Source organism: Rhinopithecus bieti, unplaced genomic scaffold, assembly GCF_001698545.2.
Source record: "Rhinopithecus bieti isolate Rb0 unplaced genomic scaffold, ASM169854v2 scaffold_9615, whole genome shotgun sequence".
Classification (NCBI taxonomy): domain Eukaryota; kingdom Metazoa; phylum Chordata; class Mammalia; order Primates; family Cercopithecidae; genus Rhinopithecus; species Rhinopithecus bieti.
The window spans coordinates 1,463,709-1,482,644 of record NW_016806325.1 but is presented as its reverse complement, the minus strand read 5'-3'; the positions used below and the strand labels follow the sequence as shown (position 1 = coordinate 1,482,644).

The 18,936-nt window shown below is 38.4% G+C and overlaps 1 protein-coding gene across 1 annotated transcript in view; it reads left to right on the top strand.

The window, feature by feature from the left end:
- AHI1 (Abelson helper integration site 1) overlaps positions 1-18,936 on the top strand; it is a 228,776-nt gene that overhangs the window by 171,025 nt on the left and 38,815 nt on the right. The window contains 1 exon segment of the mRNA XM_017875481.1: positions 14,994-15,156. Coding sequence (XP_017730970.1) covers positions 14,994-15,156 — 163 coding nt within the window.

The following is an 18,936-nucleotide window of genomic DNA, read 5'->3' as shown; positions in this document are numbered from 1 at the left end:
AAAAAAAAAAAAAAAAAAAAAAAGAAGAAGAAAAAAAAAAAAGAAACAAAGAAAGAAAGAAAGAAAGATGAGCCCTGGGAATGGAGCTTTTCAGGGAGCTGCTACACAGGTCATAAAGTGACATTTCTTTGGGAATGGGCTTTGGAGGTGCTCCAGAACCATTCTGCCCTGTCTAGTAACTGCATAGTTGTGAGATTATTGGCTTGTAAGGCTACCACCGAGTTGGCAAGGGGATAATAGGAATAGAGAAAATTAAAATTCCACAAAGTTTGCTGTTTCTGCTGATATTTGCTGTTACTCTTAAATTCACACTCTTGAGATTATTGCAAGCCTTTAGTTAGTTTTCAGAGTTCTGATAAAGTTGATTTTGACTGTTAATCCCAGTGTTCTTGCATTGGTGGAGGAGCCCATTTCACTGCTTCAGTGTTCTGGAAGTGATTCCCCTTTACTCATTTAACCTTAAGCTCAGAGTTTTCCATTTGTTTCTGAAGATTCTATTTGCTACTTTCTATTTTGCCATTCAAAATACTCTTTCATAAGTTTTAGAGTCCCCTAACAACTGTCTGCATTTCCTTATGTATCACAATTAGAATTATATGCTAACGTAGGGATGTTTCTTTTCTCTCTCTCTTTTTTTTTTTTTCGTAGGTGGAGTTTCACTCTTGTTGCCCAGGCTGGAGTGCAGTGGTGCGATCTCAGCTCACTGCAACTTCCACCTCCCACGTTCAAGTTATTCTCCTGCCTCAGCTTCCTGAGTAGCTGGGATTACAGGTGTGTGCCACCATGCCCAGCTAATTTTTTTTGTATTATTTGTAGAGACGGGACTTCACCACATTGGCCAGGCTGGTCTCGAACTCCTGACCTCAGATGATCCACCTGCCTCGGCCTCCCAAAGTGCTGGGATTACAGGCATGAGCCACCACACCCAGCCAGGGATGTTTTCTACTATCCTTCTTCATTATCCTTTCTGTTATTATATCCTTATCTTCTTCCCCATAAACCAAATGCTCATATGCATGTGCATGAGCTTCTCCTAGAATATTTGGATTGACATTGAAATTAGATAAGCCTCGGTGTTTTAGTAAAATAAGCAGTTAATTATCGATGTCCCGCTATCTGCTTTCTCATTTAATTTTAGTACTCAAGATTTCTTCACAGCCTTTTTCTTTTCTTTCTTTTTTTTTTTTTTTTTTCAGAAACAGAATCTCACTCTGTAACCCAGGCTGGAGTGCAGTAGCAACATCATCACGGCTCACTGCAGCCGTGGTGACCTCCCGGGTTCAAACAGTCCTCCTACCTCAGCCTCCTGAGTAGCTGGGACTACAGGTGCATGCCACCACACCCAGCTAATTTTTTTATTTTTTTGTAGAGATGGAGGTCTCACTGTGTTGCCCAGGTTGGTCTCGAACTCCTGGGCTCAGGTGATCCTCCCTCCTTGACCTCCCAAAGTGCTGGGATTACAGGCATGAGCCACTGTGCTTGGCCTCTTCACAGCCTTTCCACAGTAACTTTCCTCTAGTCATTTTAGTACTTTCCTGCCACCCCTAAGTACTAATTAACTTCAGTAATCAAATAGACACAAATGTTAATGTATGCATAGTAGTTATGTTCATATATACATATATGTGTATGTGGTACGTGTATGCCGCCACCTTGGTCTCATTTCATTTTCCCATGTAGCTTCCTCCTTTGGTGGCCTCAACAGATTGTGACTGAGAAATGAGTATGCAGAAAAGTACTTTGTTGATCTTCTTCAGGTGTCTTCATTATTAACACAGAAATGCCAAGTCTTTAAGACACTTTTTTGGGCATAATTTTAAGGAAAGTGACAAGCAGTGAACCAAGCAGGTTTGTGTTCCCATGGTTCCATGAGTGCTTATAATGTAAGTCTAGTGATTAAGAAGAGCATAGACTTGGGAGAAAAGCAGACTTGCTCACATGTCTGCTCTGCTAAACTGTATAACTTAAAAATAACAATTATTTTAGTTTATAGTTAAGGAAACTAAGGCGTGATAAATACTAAATGGGGTAGTTAGGAATATATGTGTATGTGTGTGTGTATATGTGCATACATATATATGTATAGTATAAAATGATTAACACCTTCCTGAGACATAGCAAGCATTAAGTAAATGGTAGATACCTATATTCCTAAATATATCTGGACAAATGCACAGGCATGTCTATAATGTATCAGATGATTAATAGTAACAGTAAATGAACATCAATGCTGAGAGAAAACCCAACTGAGGTCTGTATGATTGTTCTAGAGCTAACGAGTTCTAAAACCATGTTTGAATAAAATTAAAACATCTAAATTAGATGTTTAAAAAACAGAATACTGGCCGGGCGCGGTGGCTCAAGCCTGTAATTCCAGCACTTTGGGAGGCCGAGACGGGCGGATCATGAGGTCAGGAGATCGAGACCATCCTGGCTAACACTGTGAAACCCCGTCTCTACTAAAAAATACAAAAAACTAGCCGGGCAAGGTGGCGGGCGCCTGTAGTCCCAGCTACTCGGGAGGCTGAGGCAGGAGAATGGCGTAAACCCGGGAGGCAGAGCTTGCAGTGAGCTGAGATCCGGCCACTGCACTCCAGCCCGGGCGACAGAGTGAGACTCCATCTCAGAAAAAAAAACAAAAAAAAAAAAAACAGAATACCTCATAAGATAACAGGAGATTATTATAAAGGCAGGGTCTCACTTTGTCATCCAGGCTGATGTGCAGTGGCATGATCTCAGCTCACTGCAGCCTCGACTTCCAGGGCTCAAGCTGTCCTCCTGCCTCAGCCTCCCAGGTAGCTGGGACTACAGGCATGCACTACCATGCCTGGCTAATTTTTGTATTTTTAGTAGAGACAGGGTTTCACCATGTTGCCTAGGCTTGTCTTGAACTCCTGGACTCAAGCGATCCTCCCACCTCAGCCTCCCAAAGTGCTGGGATTTACAAGTGTGAGCCACCACACCCAGCCCAGGCTACACTAAATTTATTTAAAAATCAATTGTGCTGTGACATTATGACAGCTATAACAAAAGTAGGCAATAGGAGTTTTTCAGCTCCATTATATGGGACCACTGTCATATATGCAGTACGTCATTGACTGAAATGTCATTATGTAGTATATGTCTGTATTTGTAAATGTGGATGTTTATGTATTTCTTTTTTTTTTTTTTTTTTTTNAGGAAATGTTAACACTCCCAAACTATAGAAAGATTTTAGGATTAGGAAGATTCCATTCTTACCAATAAGGCTGCAAACCCCACCTGGGACCAAGACCATGATGATGAGATAAAGCAAAAGACAGGCAAACCCAGCCTAATCTTTTTTATTTTTTTTTTTTTTTTTGAGATGGAGTTTCTCTCTTGTCGCCCAGGCTGGAGTGCAGTAGTGCAATCTCAGCTCACTACAACCTCTGCCTCCTGGGTTCAAGCGATTCGACTGCCTCAGCCTCCCAAGAAGCTGGGACTACAGGTGTGCTCCACCATGCCCAGCTAATTTTTCTATTTTTAGTAGAGACGGGGTTTTGCCATTTTGGCCAGGCTGGTCTCAAACTCCTGACCTCAGTGATCCACCCACCTCGGCTGGGATTACACGCATGAGCTACCATGCCCTGCCCTGTTTATATATTTCTAAAATGTTTTATAACTACTGAAACTGTATCTGTAAATCATGAGTAGGATGTTACTTACAAATTCTTGGACTTGTTCTGATTTAAAAATATTGTCTGGGTCTATTACTAGTAATTTTACATTTACTTATAGCTTACAGTTCATTAAGAGAATTTAAAGAAATTCATTATACTTTTCTGAAATAATTCATGCACAAGTTATTTTAATATTATATATCTGCATGCACCTTGGTACTGTTTATTAGCAACATAAAAGTAGAGAAACAGAAGAGTAACTTTTACAAATGTTAGAGGTACCCTTTTTTTTTTGAAAAGGAATACCAAACCAAATACAATGTATCATCCCAAAAATTGGAAGCTCTCTGAGGGTGGGATTTTTTTTTTTATTTCTTTTATTCGTTATTCTTTCCTTAGCCTGTAAGAGTATTTGATAATAGGTAACTGATGATCGTTGTTGGACGAACAGATTCAATTTTTAAAGTTTGTGTATTTTTCTATTTTAAAATTTGACTAATCTTTAAGAGATTTTAAGGAAACCTAAAAATTATATACTATGACTCCTAGTTGCAGTTTGAGCATAAGCTTGTTGAAAAAAAATGACAAAGTAGATGTTACATTGACCAAATCTAGAGCTAGAGAGCATTTCAGTGTGACAGGTGGGAAACTAAGCAAGATAAGTAAAGCTAATAACTCAGAAAGGGAGAGTAGGTTCATTTCTTAAGTTTGGCCAGTAACATTCTAAGATTCGACTTTATATTTTAAATTATGTTTCTTACCCATTCAGTTACTACTTGATATGTGCAGAAATAAGTATGTATGTTTTATAAAGTAGACCAGTAAAATAAAGTATTAACTTAACGTTTGGTACATCAGAATTGCTGAAAAACTTGCTAAAACACAGATTACTGGGCCCATCCCCAGAATTTATGATGCCCTTGATTTGGAATAGGGCCCAAGAATTTGCATTTCTAACAAGTTTCCAGGTGATGTTGCTGCTGCAGGTCTGGGGAGTACATTTTGAGAACCCTAATCTAAATCAGTGATTCATAATTTTCTTTTTATAGTGAGCAGATTATGCCTCCCAAGAAAGAAAATGAAAATACACTATAATTTTTTCTTCTCTTAACAAATCTGTAGTCCAATGTATAAAGGTCTGTAGAATTCTCTTGATTTCTTTTAGCGAATAGCCAATAAAACATGTATTTTAGAAACTTTTCAATGTAACACCAATTATTTCTTATAACAAAGTATGTGAATTGTGATTCACAGTAAGAAAAGGTTTAATTCATACCAATTGTCTTAGTCTGTTTAGGCTGCTGTAACAAAATACCATAGACTGAGTGACTTATAAATGACTGAAGTTTGTTTCTCACATTTCTGGAGACTGGAAAGTCTAAGCTCAAGGGACTGGCAGATTTGATGTCTGATGAGGACCCATTTCCTGGTTCATAGATGACATCGTCTTGCTGTGTCTTCACAAGTGGAAGGGGCAAGGAAGCTCTCTGGGGTTTCTTTTGTAAGGGCTTTAATTCCATTCCTGCCTTCATGACCTAATCACCTCACAAAGGCCCCATCATCACATCGATGATTAAGTTTCAGCATATGAATTTGAGGGGGCACAAACATTCAGATGATAGCACCAACCATCATATAAAAATGAGCTTTCACATGTAAAGTAGCTTTATTTTTGAAGCCCAAAGGTCAAGTTCAGTCTAACTTGGAAAGTCATCCCTATTTGTCAGAGAATAAGAAAAGTATTTCCAAATGGTAAATTCAGAGGAAATGCTTTATCGTTATTGTTGTCTAATTACTACTAAGAGGCTTTTCCTATATACTATTGCAGCAATCAGACAAAAGCTTTTCCAGTTAATGTATGATCACAAACAATAAAGCTACGATGTTATCCAATAAATTAATATCTTCAGTTTACCTTAAAATCTATGAATGTTGTTCTTTTGAAATAATTATTTGAGTACTTAGTTTGGTAAAATTTTAAAGCTGGAAAGTATACCACGTATCATCTTGTCTAGACCTCTTATTTTACAGATATATAATCTGAGTGCTTTAACCTTGGAGGCCTACACAGGACTGAAAACTCAATCTCTTGATTTCTAGTTTATTCTTTCCAATACCTTTGGTCATTATTTTATCAGAAGATATTTGGAATTAAATACTTTCAAATGCTTGTTTGAAGTGTTTAAGTTTCACATATCCTTGCATTATATAGCAAGATAGGAATAGATCATTTATCTGATACAGAGGCAATAAACTGTGTGCAATTATTTACTTTCTTTATCTCTGTTTTCTTAATCTATTATTATCCAGATAAGATCAGTTAAAAATAATAGGACCTTGATTTCTTTTTTATAAATATCTTTAGGGTTGTCCCTGGATATAATGGTAAGGGACTGTATGTTTCTACCACATGATGCTAGAAATAGGGCTATATGTTTCTTTATTCCTCTTATGAAATAAAATATAGTCCTAGTGTCACTATTACTAAAGGAATCATTTGAATATTTAATAATGTGCTTCTGTACAATTCAGGATTTATTGTTAAATTTGGTTTTCTACAAATATTTTTTATCTTTGACATTATTGAGAAATGAGACTTTCTTAAAGCATATTTTATTTCACTTTTAAAATAATTATTAAAACATTACTCTATATTTGGCTCTATATTAAATGGTAATAATTGTACCAGTAATCCTAAGGAGTACCTGAAGTCTTTGGCTGAGTGCTGATCTGCACATATGTGGAACAAAACTTCGTAAGAAAAGGACCATCAGAGAGTAGAAGGCACAAGAACAGGATGGCAAAAATTCACATTTCTGATAGCCTGAATGGATAAACCTTCTGTCAGAAGACAAAATTGTAATAAATTTAAAGATCTTAGTTGGCGTATTTGCCAGAATGGGGCAGCATTTCATTCCATAAAATAGAATATATGTTCCAATAAGGTAAGCAAAAGAGGTTGGTTTTATAGACAGAGAAGGAATGGGGGGAGAAACAAAGAATAAAGAGCAGATTGGTTTTTTAAAGTTACTTTCCTTGTATATCAGGAAAAGGAAAACAGAACAATAGAAAATAACTGATTAACTTCAGGTTACTTTTGTTGTCAGGATTAAAAGAGAGGGAGCTTCATTACCTTACTGGTTGAAGATTTAAACTGGCCTGTTTGAGAAATTGGCTCTCTCTCTTTCCCAATTTCTTAGAAGGCGAATTAACAAGTTAGTTTTGGTTTGATGACACAGAACTTCAGCACAAGTGACTTCATTTTGATTGTTAGTCTGGTCTGTTGGGGCCTAGTTCAGGAGCTTAGTCCAACGGCTTTTAATTTTTATTCAATATTCCCAATATGTGGAGCATCAGGTAGAATCATCAGGAAGGTCACACCTTGATAGTGGGGTTAATTTAGCCCTAGAGTAAAGTCTTCTTTGAATATGCTATGTCAAAACCTAAACCTGGGCCAGGTGTGGTGGCTCACGCCTGTAATCCCAACACTTTGGAGGCCGACGCAGGCAGATCATGAGGTCAGGAGATCGAGACCAGCCTGACCAACATGGTGCAACCCTGTCTCTACTAAAAATACAAAAATTAGCTGCGCTTGCTGGCACATGCCTGTAATCCCATCTACTCAGGAGGCTGACGCAGGAGAATCGCTTGAACCTGGGAGACAGAGATTGCAGTGAGCTGAGATTGCACCACTGCACTCCAGCCTGGGTGACAGAGTGAGACTCCGTCTCAAAAAAAAAAAAAAAAAAAACCTAAACCTGAAAACCGGTATCAAGTAATTACATGCCAGAACAAAGTCCAACACTCTTTAAAGAAATAGAAGAAAATCCAGCACTTACCAAAGTAAAAATCATGTCTATTAGTTTCCTAGGGCTGTTGGAGCAAACTACCACAAACTTGGTGGCTTTAAAACATAAGACATTTATTCACTCACAGTACTGGAAGCCAGAAGCCTGAAATCAGGTTAGCCAAGGAGAAAGCATAAAGAAAGTGATGGGATCCAGATGCCACAATGCCTTATTAGACTGGCACAGAGAAGTTCCCAAATGATTATGGGCCCAGTTGAAGTAGTACTGAAGGAAAAAGTGCTCATGCATGTGAATTTATTCAGTGCTTAGCTTGTCGAATGACTTGGAGGTGTTATAAATATCAATTATTGGATTGCATTGTGGATAAAACTGCAAGGAACAAATATGCTGCTGAATTCTGCTGGTTGGTGTTCCCTCAGTACACTGGTTTCATTGACCAAGGGTCATTGAGAATTCTTCAGAGACCACTATAATAATATTTAATCCCTTGAAAGATAATACAGAAAGGAATTCCGCTAATACCTTACAACAGCCTGGCAGACTCTGCCTGAATCAAGAAATGGTGTCTGGAAAGCACTGCTTTCCAACAGTGCTGGAAAAGACTGAAAATCGTGTGTCAAAAAAACACAACTTGCCAGTCCAGTGACACTGAGACCATGATTATGCCCAAGCTTTGAGAAAAAGAACTCTGTTTCAAATATGTGAACAGTCGTCAAAATTTGACCGCATGGATTTTGTGAAACATCTCAGTTTCCAGACCTGTCATTACCAAGATGGACATATTCGTTCGTGTCTTTAAACTTCTGTCACAGAAAGATTTCTTAATTACTCTGTCAGCTCAAGATTCGAGTCATATTGCTGAAGATATTCTGTCATGCCTACATGCCAAGCCACAGGTTGCAAGAAATGGTATGTTATAATAGACACTCATCAAAAGAATGATCAAGAAAGATATTTCTATAGTGATGCCTGACTGAACAAGGAGAAAATAGACTGTTAATTCAGAACTGTTACTTTTGCCTCAGTGTTGATGGCAGCTGACTGATCAGAGTGGTGGTTGCTGAAGGTTGTGGTGACTGTGGCAATTTCTTAAAATAAGACAAAAATGAAATTTGCCACATCGATTGACTCTCCTTTCACAAAAGATTTTTCTGTAGCTTGCAGTGCTGTCTGATAGCATTTTACCCAAAGTAAAACTTTCAGTATTGCATTCAGTCCTCTCAAACCCTGCTGTTGCTTTATCAACTAAATTTATGTGATATTCTAAATCCTCTGTTATTTCAGCAAGATTCACGGCATCTTCACCAGGAGTAGATTCCATCTGAAGAAACCACTTTCTTTGTTCATCCATAAGAAACAACTCTTCATCCATTTGTTTTATCATGAGATTGCAGCAATTCAATCACGTGTTCAGGCTCCACTTCTAATTCTAGTTTTCTTGCTGTTTCCACCAAATCTGCAGTTACTTCCTCCACTGAAGTCTTAGAGCCCTCAGAGTCATCCATGAGAGTCAGAATAAACTTCTTCCACACTCCTATTAATGTTGACAATTGGATGTCCTCCCGTGAACCACAAATGTTTTTAATGTCATCTAGAATAGTGCATCCTTTCCAGAAGGTTTTCAACTTGTTTGCTCATATTCATCAGAGGAATCACTATCTATGTCCAGCTATGGACTTGAGAAATATATTTCTTAAATGACAAAACTTGAAAGTCAAAACTACTCCTTGATCCATGGGCTGCACAATGGATGTTGTGGTAGCTGGCATGAAAACAACATTTATTTCTCTGTGCATCTCCATCAGAGTTCTTTGGTAGACCAGTGAGAAGTAATATTTTGAAAGGAATCTTTTTTTCTGAGCAGAAGGTCACAAAGCAGTAGGGCTTAAAATATTCAGTAAACCATGCTATAGATGGATGGGCTATTATCTAGATTTGTTCTTCCATTTATAGAGGAGAGACAGAGTAGATTTAACATAATTCTTAAGGACTCTAGGATTTTTGAAATGGCAATTGAACACTGGCTTCAATTTGAAGTCACCAGCTGTTATTAGTTCCTAACAGGAGAGTCAACCTGTTCTTTGAAGCTTTTAAGCCAGTCATTGACTTCTCCTCTCTAGCTATGAAAGTCCTAGACGGCATCTTCTTCCAATATAAGTCTATTTAATCTCCATTGAGAAAATCTGTTCTTTAGCCACCTTCATTAGTGATCTTAGCTAGATCTGGATAACTTGCTGCAGCTTGTACCTCAGCGCTTGCAGCTTCACCTTGCACTTTTATGTTATGGAGATGGCTTCTTTCTTCACACTTCATGAAGCAACCTCTGCTAGCTCCCAACTTTTCTTCTGCAGCTTCCTCGCCTCTCTCAGCCTTCATAGAATTGAAGAGAGTTAAGGCTTTGCTCTGGATTGGACTTTGGCTTAAAAGAATGTTGTGGCTAGTTTGATCTTCTATCCAGACCACTAAAACTTCCATATCAGAAATAAAGCTGTTTTGTTTTCTTATCATTCATGTGTTCACTGGAGTAGCACTTTTAATTTCCTTCAAGAACTTTTCCTTTGTATTTGTAACTTGACCGTTTGGCACAAAAGGCCAGGTTTTGCCTCTATCAGCTTTCTACATCCCTTCCTCACTAAACTTAATCATTTCTAGTTTTTTATTTAAAATGAAGGACTTGCAACTCTTTTTTGGTTTGAACACTTAGGGGCCATTATAGAATTACTAATTGGCCTAATTTCAATACCATTATATCTCAGGAAATAAGAAGCCCAAGAAGGGGAGAGAGACCTGGTGGTAGGGGGTAAGAGGGTGTAGGTTGGTTGGTGAAGCAATCAAAGCATACGCAACATTTATCAATTAAGTTACTGTTTTCTATGGCTGTGGTTTGTGGCACCCCAAAACAATTACATTGCTAACATCAGAGACCACCTATCATAGATCACCATAACAGATGTAATAATAATGGAAAAATTTGAACTATTATAAGAATTACCAGAATATGACACACAGACACAAGTAAGCACATGCTGTTGGAAAAAAAAAAAAATGACCTTGATAGACTTGCTCAATGCAGGGTTGCCACAAACCTTCAGTTGGCAAAAAAAATTGCAGTATCTGCATGTTTGGGAAAAACTTTGAAACCATGTTTTCACTGTGCTCTCACACCACTTTTAACACAGAAGACTTCCATGACCAGCTAGATGTACTCCAATCAAATTCTAGTACCCTCTACTTGAAGACAGCGTCAGATCCCACAGGCTGAGGGCTCAGTCCCCAAGACTGCCCCCAAACCCAGACACCATTCACAAGTCCAGGCTTCCAGAACTTTTGACCAACTGGCTTCAAGTTGGGATTGCCACAACCTCCTCTTCCAGTTCACTTAATTTGCTGGAGTAACTCTTGGAACTCTTGGAAACACTTACTTACATTTACTGGTTTATTACAAGGCATGTTACAAAGGAAAGAGATGAAGAGATACGTAGAGCGATCTATGGGGGAAGAAGGGGAAGCCTCTATGACCTCCCTGGGGCTCCACCCTCCTGGAACCTCCATTTGTTCAGCTATCTGGAAGCTCTCCTAACCCAGTCCTCTTAGGTTTTTTATGGAAGCTCTGTGACATCCGCATTCCTTCCTCCAGGGTAGAGAGGGGAAGGACCCTCTGACTGTTCATAAGACCTACAGTTAGAAAGGTAGGGGGTGGTGATTAGAGCCCTACCTTGGGGAGGTAAAAGGAGAGCAGGAGGAGGTCAGAGATATTCTGTTTTCTGAGGCCTGCCCCTAAGGCCTAACATACCCACCATTAAACCAAAAAACTGTAACAAGGGATATGGGAGTTATGAACCAGGACCTGGAAACAGAAACATAATACATATTATAACACCACACTGTGAAATACAATAAAATGAGGTCTGCCTGTACTTAAATGTCAACAATGGTATTATGATGACATGCTCCAATTTCTTTGCTTTAGAGAATGTAGCATCACCAGTCATCACCCTCCCAGGGATGCTGGTTGTAGAATTTGATGACAGAGACATTTCTACATCCAGAGATGACAGCTTAATAGTGTGGAACACGGTTCTGTAAGTTGCTGAGGACCTGAAATGGATACAAGTGAGGCATTACCTATTTGTAGTTTTAGGCTGGGGTGGTAGTAAGTGGTTCATGTGATACCATCAAGTTTAAAAGTGTACTAGCCTGCTAGGGCTGGCCTAACAAAATACCACAGACTGGGTGGTTTTACAGAAATTTATTTTCTCAATGTGGTATGTGTATGTTTGTGGACTGCTACTCATCCATTTTAAAAAGTATGAAATAATGTATTTTGCAGCAACTTGTATGGAACTGGGGCCATTATCCTAAGTGAGGTAACTCAGGAACAAAACCAAATACTACATGTTCTCACTTAAAAGTAGGAGCTAAGCTACGCAAAGGCATACAGAGAGGTATAATGAACATTGGGAAGTCAGAAAAGTGGAAGGAGGGTGGGAGAGGGATGAAGAATGAAAAATTACCTGTTGGGGGCAGGCACAGTCGTTCACGTCTGTAATCCCAGCACTTTGGGAGGCCAAGGCAGGCAGATCACCTGATGTCAGGAGTTTTGAGACCAGTCTGGCCAACGTGGTGAAACCCCATCTCTACTACAAATACAGAAATTAGCCGGGCATGGTGGCGGGCACCTGTAATCCCAGCTACTCAGGAGGCCAAGGCAGGAGAATAGCTTGAACCCTGGAGATGGAGGTTGCAGTGAGCTGAGATGGCGCCACTGCACTCCAGCCTGGGCAAGAGAGCAAGACTCTTGTCTCAAAAAAAAAAAAGATTACCTGTGGGGTACAGTGTGTACTATTTACATGACAGGTACACTGAAAACCCAGACTTCACCACTCTACAATTCATCCATGTAACCAGAAAACACTTGCACCCCTAAAGCTATTGAAATAATTTTTTAAAAAAAGAAGAAGAAATTAATTTTCTCACAGTTCTGGAGGCTAGAAGACCAAGATCAAGGTGCTAGCACAGTCGGTTTCTCCTACTGCCTCTCCTGTTGTCTTGCAGATGGCCACTTTCTCACTGAATCTTCCTTTCATAAAAATGCCAGTTCTGTTAATCCAGGCCCCACCCCTATGATTTCATTTAATCTGAATTACCTCTATAAAGGCCATGTCTCCAAATACATTCACACTGGGAGCTAGGGCTTCAGCCTGTGAATTTTGAGTGACACAATTCAGTCCATAACAGTCACAGAGTGCAGAACATGTTTACAGGTACTAGTGGGCCATGCAAAATTAATGTGTGTATTTGGTTCTGTAAGAAGAGAATAATCAGTAGGTACTATAATAGAAAAGGTGTAATGTCGACTCTCATAGGCTTTTTGGACCCCTGTGCCTCTGAAGGGATTCTTTTATCAAGACACCCCTGTGTGTAAAATTCAGGAAAATTTTTCAGACTTCACTTGATAAGCTTCAGATTTTCCAAGGTTCACACAGTGACACAGCCTGATACAGGATTTCCTAAGTGATTCTGTTGCCTAAGCTGAATCTCGCCTGTTCTCCTTCCCAACAGCCACCTAGGGCTCCAGACAAATAAGCATACGTTAACCTCATATTTGCATGAGACTCATTAAACTTGTGGTGTTTCAGTGTACCACAACCAGGATAAGGAACAGGAACGAACCATCACAGAGTTTCTTGGAACTAGGGGAAAAGAAAGAAAGAAGGAAAGGAAGGAGAGAGATTGAGACTGGGTTTAAGTCTTGATTCTATCACTTACTAGTTTACTTGACTTTAGGGAAGTTCCTAAATTTCTCTGGACATCAAATTCCTCTTTTGTAAAATGGAAATAAGGATACATGGCCTCACCAAGTTGTCATAAGGATTAAGCAGAATAACACCTAAACAACTAGCATGGTATCTAGAACATGGTAAGCACTCAGTACATTTTAATTAGCTTTCCTCTTCTATGATAGTACCAGGTGAGAGAGTGAAAGAGAAATGTGGAGAACAAAGAGAAAAGTTAAAAGTTCCACTTTTATGTAAGCGAGTTAATCGATATACTAAAGTATAATTTGTAAACCTTAAATAATACCCTGCATCACATGTTGTAAATTAGATACTATGCTAAGCTGTACAATAGGCATTGCATTTGAGCCATTTGAATTAAATTATCATTACTGCTCTTATATGGTGACAGCAGTTAAGTCCAAACTCATTTGTTAGAATTGCCTGGTTGATGTGTGTGTGTATATATATATGTAAATATATATATATATAAATTACATATATATATGTAATTTTCCATTACATATGTAGTTGTATAAGCCAAACATTTTCAGATACTGTTTAAGTAGAGGGGAAAACAGCCTAAATAATGTATTATTTAGTATAGATGTTATTATGTCCTGCTTTATACAGTGTATCAGATCTAAATCTAAAATGAATTGAGGTCTTCCTCCTTTTAACTACTATAAGAGATTTTTTTTTCTTTTCTCTTTTTCTTTTTTTTTTTTTTTTTTTTTAAGACAAGGTCTTTCTGTGTCACCCAGGTCACCCAGGCTGAATGTAGTGGTGCAGTCAATAGCTCAACTGGCAGCCCTCCAAACCCTGTGGGCTCAAAGTGATTCTCCTACCTCAGCCTCCTGAGTGGTTAGGACTGGCAGGCACACACGTGACCACTACCCACTAATTTTTTTTTTTTTTTTTTTTTTTTTTTTTTTTGTATAGAGATGAAGGTCTGGCTTTATTGCTCAGGTTGATCTCGAACTCTTGGCTTCGAGCAGTCCTCCTGCCTCGGCCTCCCAAAGTGCTGAGATTACAGGCATGAGCCATCATGCCCAGCCAAGGATTTTTAAATTCCTGTGCAGCCACTGCCATATCATTTTGACTTGGGTTTTCAAAAGAAAAGGAAATCAAATATGATCACCATAACACAAAGAAGAGGATTCTCATAAAAAGGCTTATCCTCTTAAATTTGTATCAAGTAAAAATAACTTATAAGGATACTTTTAAAGATAGAAGATTTAAGTTGTTGATGTAAAACATAAAAAATTTATGTGTATGTACAGAAATGTATCTCAAAAAGAGATATTAACAGTAAACCAAGCGATGCAATCAGATTGTTCCACTGAGTTTTTCCTTTTTGTAAAACTGTAGACCTTCTGAAGAATTTTTTTTCAGATGCATCTGCTTAGCACAGAGAATGAGACTTAAAGGTAGTATAAAACAATTCTAAAAAAGTAAATGGTATATGAACTTTTTTTTATTTGCTTCACGAGTAATTTACTTAAAAAAATTAACATCTGCTATTTTGAAGCTAATCTTAGTGTATTGAATGCTCATAACCATTTCTCAATCCCACAGTCTTTTATCTTGCTTCTCCTGCTGTGTTCCCACCACCCCTCATCCCATTAGCAAACTTTGAGACAGCCTCACACTTACCAAAGTACTGCTTTGGTTTCAGCTGCTCTTCTGCAAGAGGAAGTGAATGTTGGGGGTTTTCTCTGTGGTACAGTTGTGATAAAGCTGTGGTGGTCTTATCTCTCTCTTAGGTAGTGGCTCTTTATGACTACACAGCGAATCGATCAGATGAACTAACCATCCATCGCGGAGACATTATCCGAGTGTTTTTCAAAGATAATGAAGACTGGTGGTATGGCAGCGTAGGAAAGGGACAGGAAGGTTATTTTCCAGCTAATCATGTGGCTAGTGAAAGTAAGTTTTATGCTCCCTTCCTGGTTTACTAGTATGGTATAACTGATAGTCCAAGATTTTATCATTTTCTAGTCTTTAATTTACTGTCTTTGTAACCTTTGCATATGTTTACCAATGGATATTGCTTTTCATTCTCATGATGTAAAAAAATAAAAAGAGGAGGCACTAGTGTGTTAGAAAGCTGCTACATTCTGAGATTGGAATGTTTGTTTCATGGACTTCTTATCCCAGGGGACCCTGCCCCTCTAGCTACCAGCTTTCTTATTCAACTCGTTTGACCCTGCCACCTGCCTCGTGCACAGTTCTGTCAGTTCTTCTCTTGCCACAGTGACTTCTCAGCTGACTGGCATCTTAAGAGCCTCTAGTTTCCCAACTGCAGTTCTTTTACTTTGTGTACCTCAGTCCTAGCTGGTTACCTGTGAAAACAAAACTACAATAAGTTGTTTCATTCTCAAGTAAATTTAGCCCTCATTTATGGGAAAAAACAAAATGAGCCAGAGCTGAAAATATGTAAGCACAAAGTTGATAAATGACGATTATTTAAAAGCTATATGCACATGTTGACAAAGCCTAGAACTTACCATGTGATGTGACAAGACTGTATGAACCTATCTTGTATTTTAATTTCTACTTTGTGTTTTAATAATGGTTTTTGTTCAATAAATAACAGCTTAAAAATGAAAAAAAAAGAACTAGAAAAGAAAATCTAAATACGGGTTTCTGAAAGCTGTAGATTCACCAGTAGGCCTTGAGAGGTGAAAACAGAAGTAACGCAGAGAGCCTGAAAACAGAAAATAATAATAACTTTAAAACTATCATTAAAGAGAAGAAGTACAGTAGTGCTTCTTCAGAAGAATACATCCTATCCACAATTAACTTGATAGCATGCTAGGAAAAGCACAACACTCAGGGGTCAGGAAAACTGACTTTTAACCTCAGCTCAACATCTTACACTCATATGCCCCAGTTACCTTCTGTAAAATGAAGGAATTAAATGATATCATCTGTAAGCTTTTCTTCTGTAAGCACAAAAATTCTGGTTCTGATTCAAAATGTAGTATAGGCAGGCCAGGCACTGTGGCTCATGCCTGTAATCCCAGCACTTTGGGAGGCTGAGGCAGGCAGATCACTTGAGGTCAGGAGTTCAAGACCAGCCTGGCCAACATGGCGAAACCTCGTCTCTACTAACAATACCAAAATTTAGCCAGGCGTGGTGGCAGGCACCTGTAATCCCAGCTACTTGGGAGGCTGAGGCAGGAGAATCGCTTGAACCTGGGAGGCAGAGGTTGCAGTGAGCCAAGATTGTGCCATTGCACTCCAACCTAGCAAGACAGCAAAACTCTGTCTCAAAAAAAAAAATGTAGTATAGGCAGCCTTGAAATTGAGAACAATCTGTGTTTTGAATATTTAAGTCTTTTGTTTCTGTAAAGAAATAATTATTATAAATAATAGTTGGTTTTCAGGCTAGTCCATGAAACTGTTTAACCTAAAACTATGACTAAACAAAAATATTATTGATTATAACTTAAGTTTTCAATTTTGACAGCCAAAGAGATGAAGGAATGGAAGACAAATTTCCTTCGTGATTACCAGATGCTGGGCTAAGCCTAGATAAAATTGTCTATCTTTGGCACCTTCCCACGACCTTGTCTGCAGCCAGGTCCTTCCCATTGCTCCCTTCCCCAGTCTCTCAAGTGCCCTAAGTCTCACTGCAGCTCCCTTCTTCAGCTTATCTGCCACAGTCAGCAGACTCCTCCCCTAAAAAGTGCTATGTGTCTCAAAAATTGTACCACTTCTCATTCACATAACAAAATTCTTAATTTCTTCTGTGTAACTACTTCAAGTTACCTTCTTGTAAGTAGTAAATGACATATAACTCTGTTTTTTTTTTTTCTTTTTTTGAGACGGGGCCTCATTTTGTCACCCAGGCTAGAGTGCAGTGATGCAGTCATGGCTCACTGCAGCCTTGACCTCCAGGGCTCAATCAGTCCTCCCATCTCAGCCTCATGAGTAGCTGGAACTACAGGCGCATGCTCCCATGCCCAGCTAATTTTGACATACAACTCTTAAACTCTGTTAGAGGTATATTTTTGTGTTTAGAAGAGGTTGTGTAATGGGAAAAACATAAGACCATATGAAAGGAAGAAATTTTAGGACAGGTTAATTCCCATGTAGGCATAAGACAGCATATAAGTTCCATAAGTTCAGCACTTTTAACTTCCAGATCATCTAAAATAGCCAAGTTCCTTCTTCCCATCGTTGGCTCTCCCACAGGGTCAACAGCTGAGGTTAAACAGGGGTAGCTTCTGTTTAAATCAAGCTTTTTAAATCAACAGCTGCCAGCACATACTCTGGAGTATGCCTCATTTTAACAAAATATTAGAATCCACTATTCTTTTCGTATACAAGTGGAAATATTTTTTAAATTTTCTCACTTGTGTATCTCTAGGCAAGGTGGGATTAAGTGCTTTAACTTGAGAATCTAGTTTACAAAAATAACCTCTTAGGCTTGCAGATCTTGAGAAGATATAGATGTTTGAGCTACAGTGAATTGAAAAGCTGATAAGGCCAGATGCAGTGGCTCATGCCTGTAATCCCAACACTTCAGTAGGCTGAAAAGGGAGGATCACTTGAGGCCAAGTGTTTGAGACTAGCCTGGGCAATATAACAAGACTCATCTCCACAAAAAATAAATTTTTTTTAAAAGCTAATAAAATTTGTTCTTCTTCCATAATGATCAAAGCCAGACCTCTGAGGCATATTGCAGTGATGAGTTGATGGCTACATATAGAAATTAATTATTTGTCTCAATAATGACCATCCTTCACCTGCCATAATTCTTTATTGTATCCCAGAATAATTTATGTTTTCTTTTGGCGTCAGTCACTGCTTCTTTAAAAAGCCTTGTATAGACCAGAACAAACAGGGAAAAAAAAAAAAACTTAGAAAATCTGAGACTGTAATGATTGAATTCTCACACTTCATTAGGGATTATTTCCCTTTCCCTTTAATCCTTTTTTTTACCTGAATTTAACAAAAAACTCAATTGCCCAGTTTTAACATTAGAGAAAAAAATGACTGTCAGTAGCATATTCTAGTCTAAAAATAGTAGGAAGAATTGTCCTTGATCTTTATCTGAAGCCAACTATGCAAAGTAAATGATCTAAGGGAGTGTATGAGCAGAATCTCCACCCACTGTTCAATTGAGAGCCTGTCCTCTAAGAGAACACCACAATAAAAGAAGTTCATACTTCCACTGTTATAAAGAACTTATTCTCTTTGTATCTTAAGGCGCTGGAAAGAACAACATGATCAGCTTCTCCCCATCACATCTAACACCCTTAAAATATGAGATAAAGAAACCCAATAATAAAACCACTCCACATACGAAGACAATTAGTATATCTCATAATCTTAGTTGTACGATTTTGATCAAGTATATTTCAGTAATTTCTTTCAATTCAGAGATGTTCGTAACCAAAATATATTTTTGTTTTAACCCTTCAAAATTTGCACATAGCTCTTTAGATTCAATACCCTATATAGATTCAATAGATTATATAGAATATTGGATTATAAGAATCTTAAATTCAACACTGTATATAGATTCAATATCATATAGAGTCCTAACTCCACGCTTATTGATTTCATATCATCTTCCCAAATTATCTTTTCCTTTTTTTTTTTTGAGACAGTGTCTCTCCCTGTCTCCCAGCCTGGAGTGCAGTGGTGCTATCTTGACTCACTGCAATCTCCACCTCCCAGGTTCAAGTAGTTCCC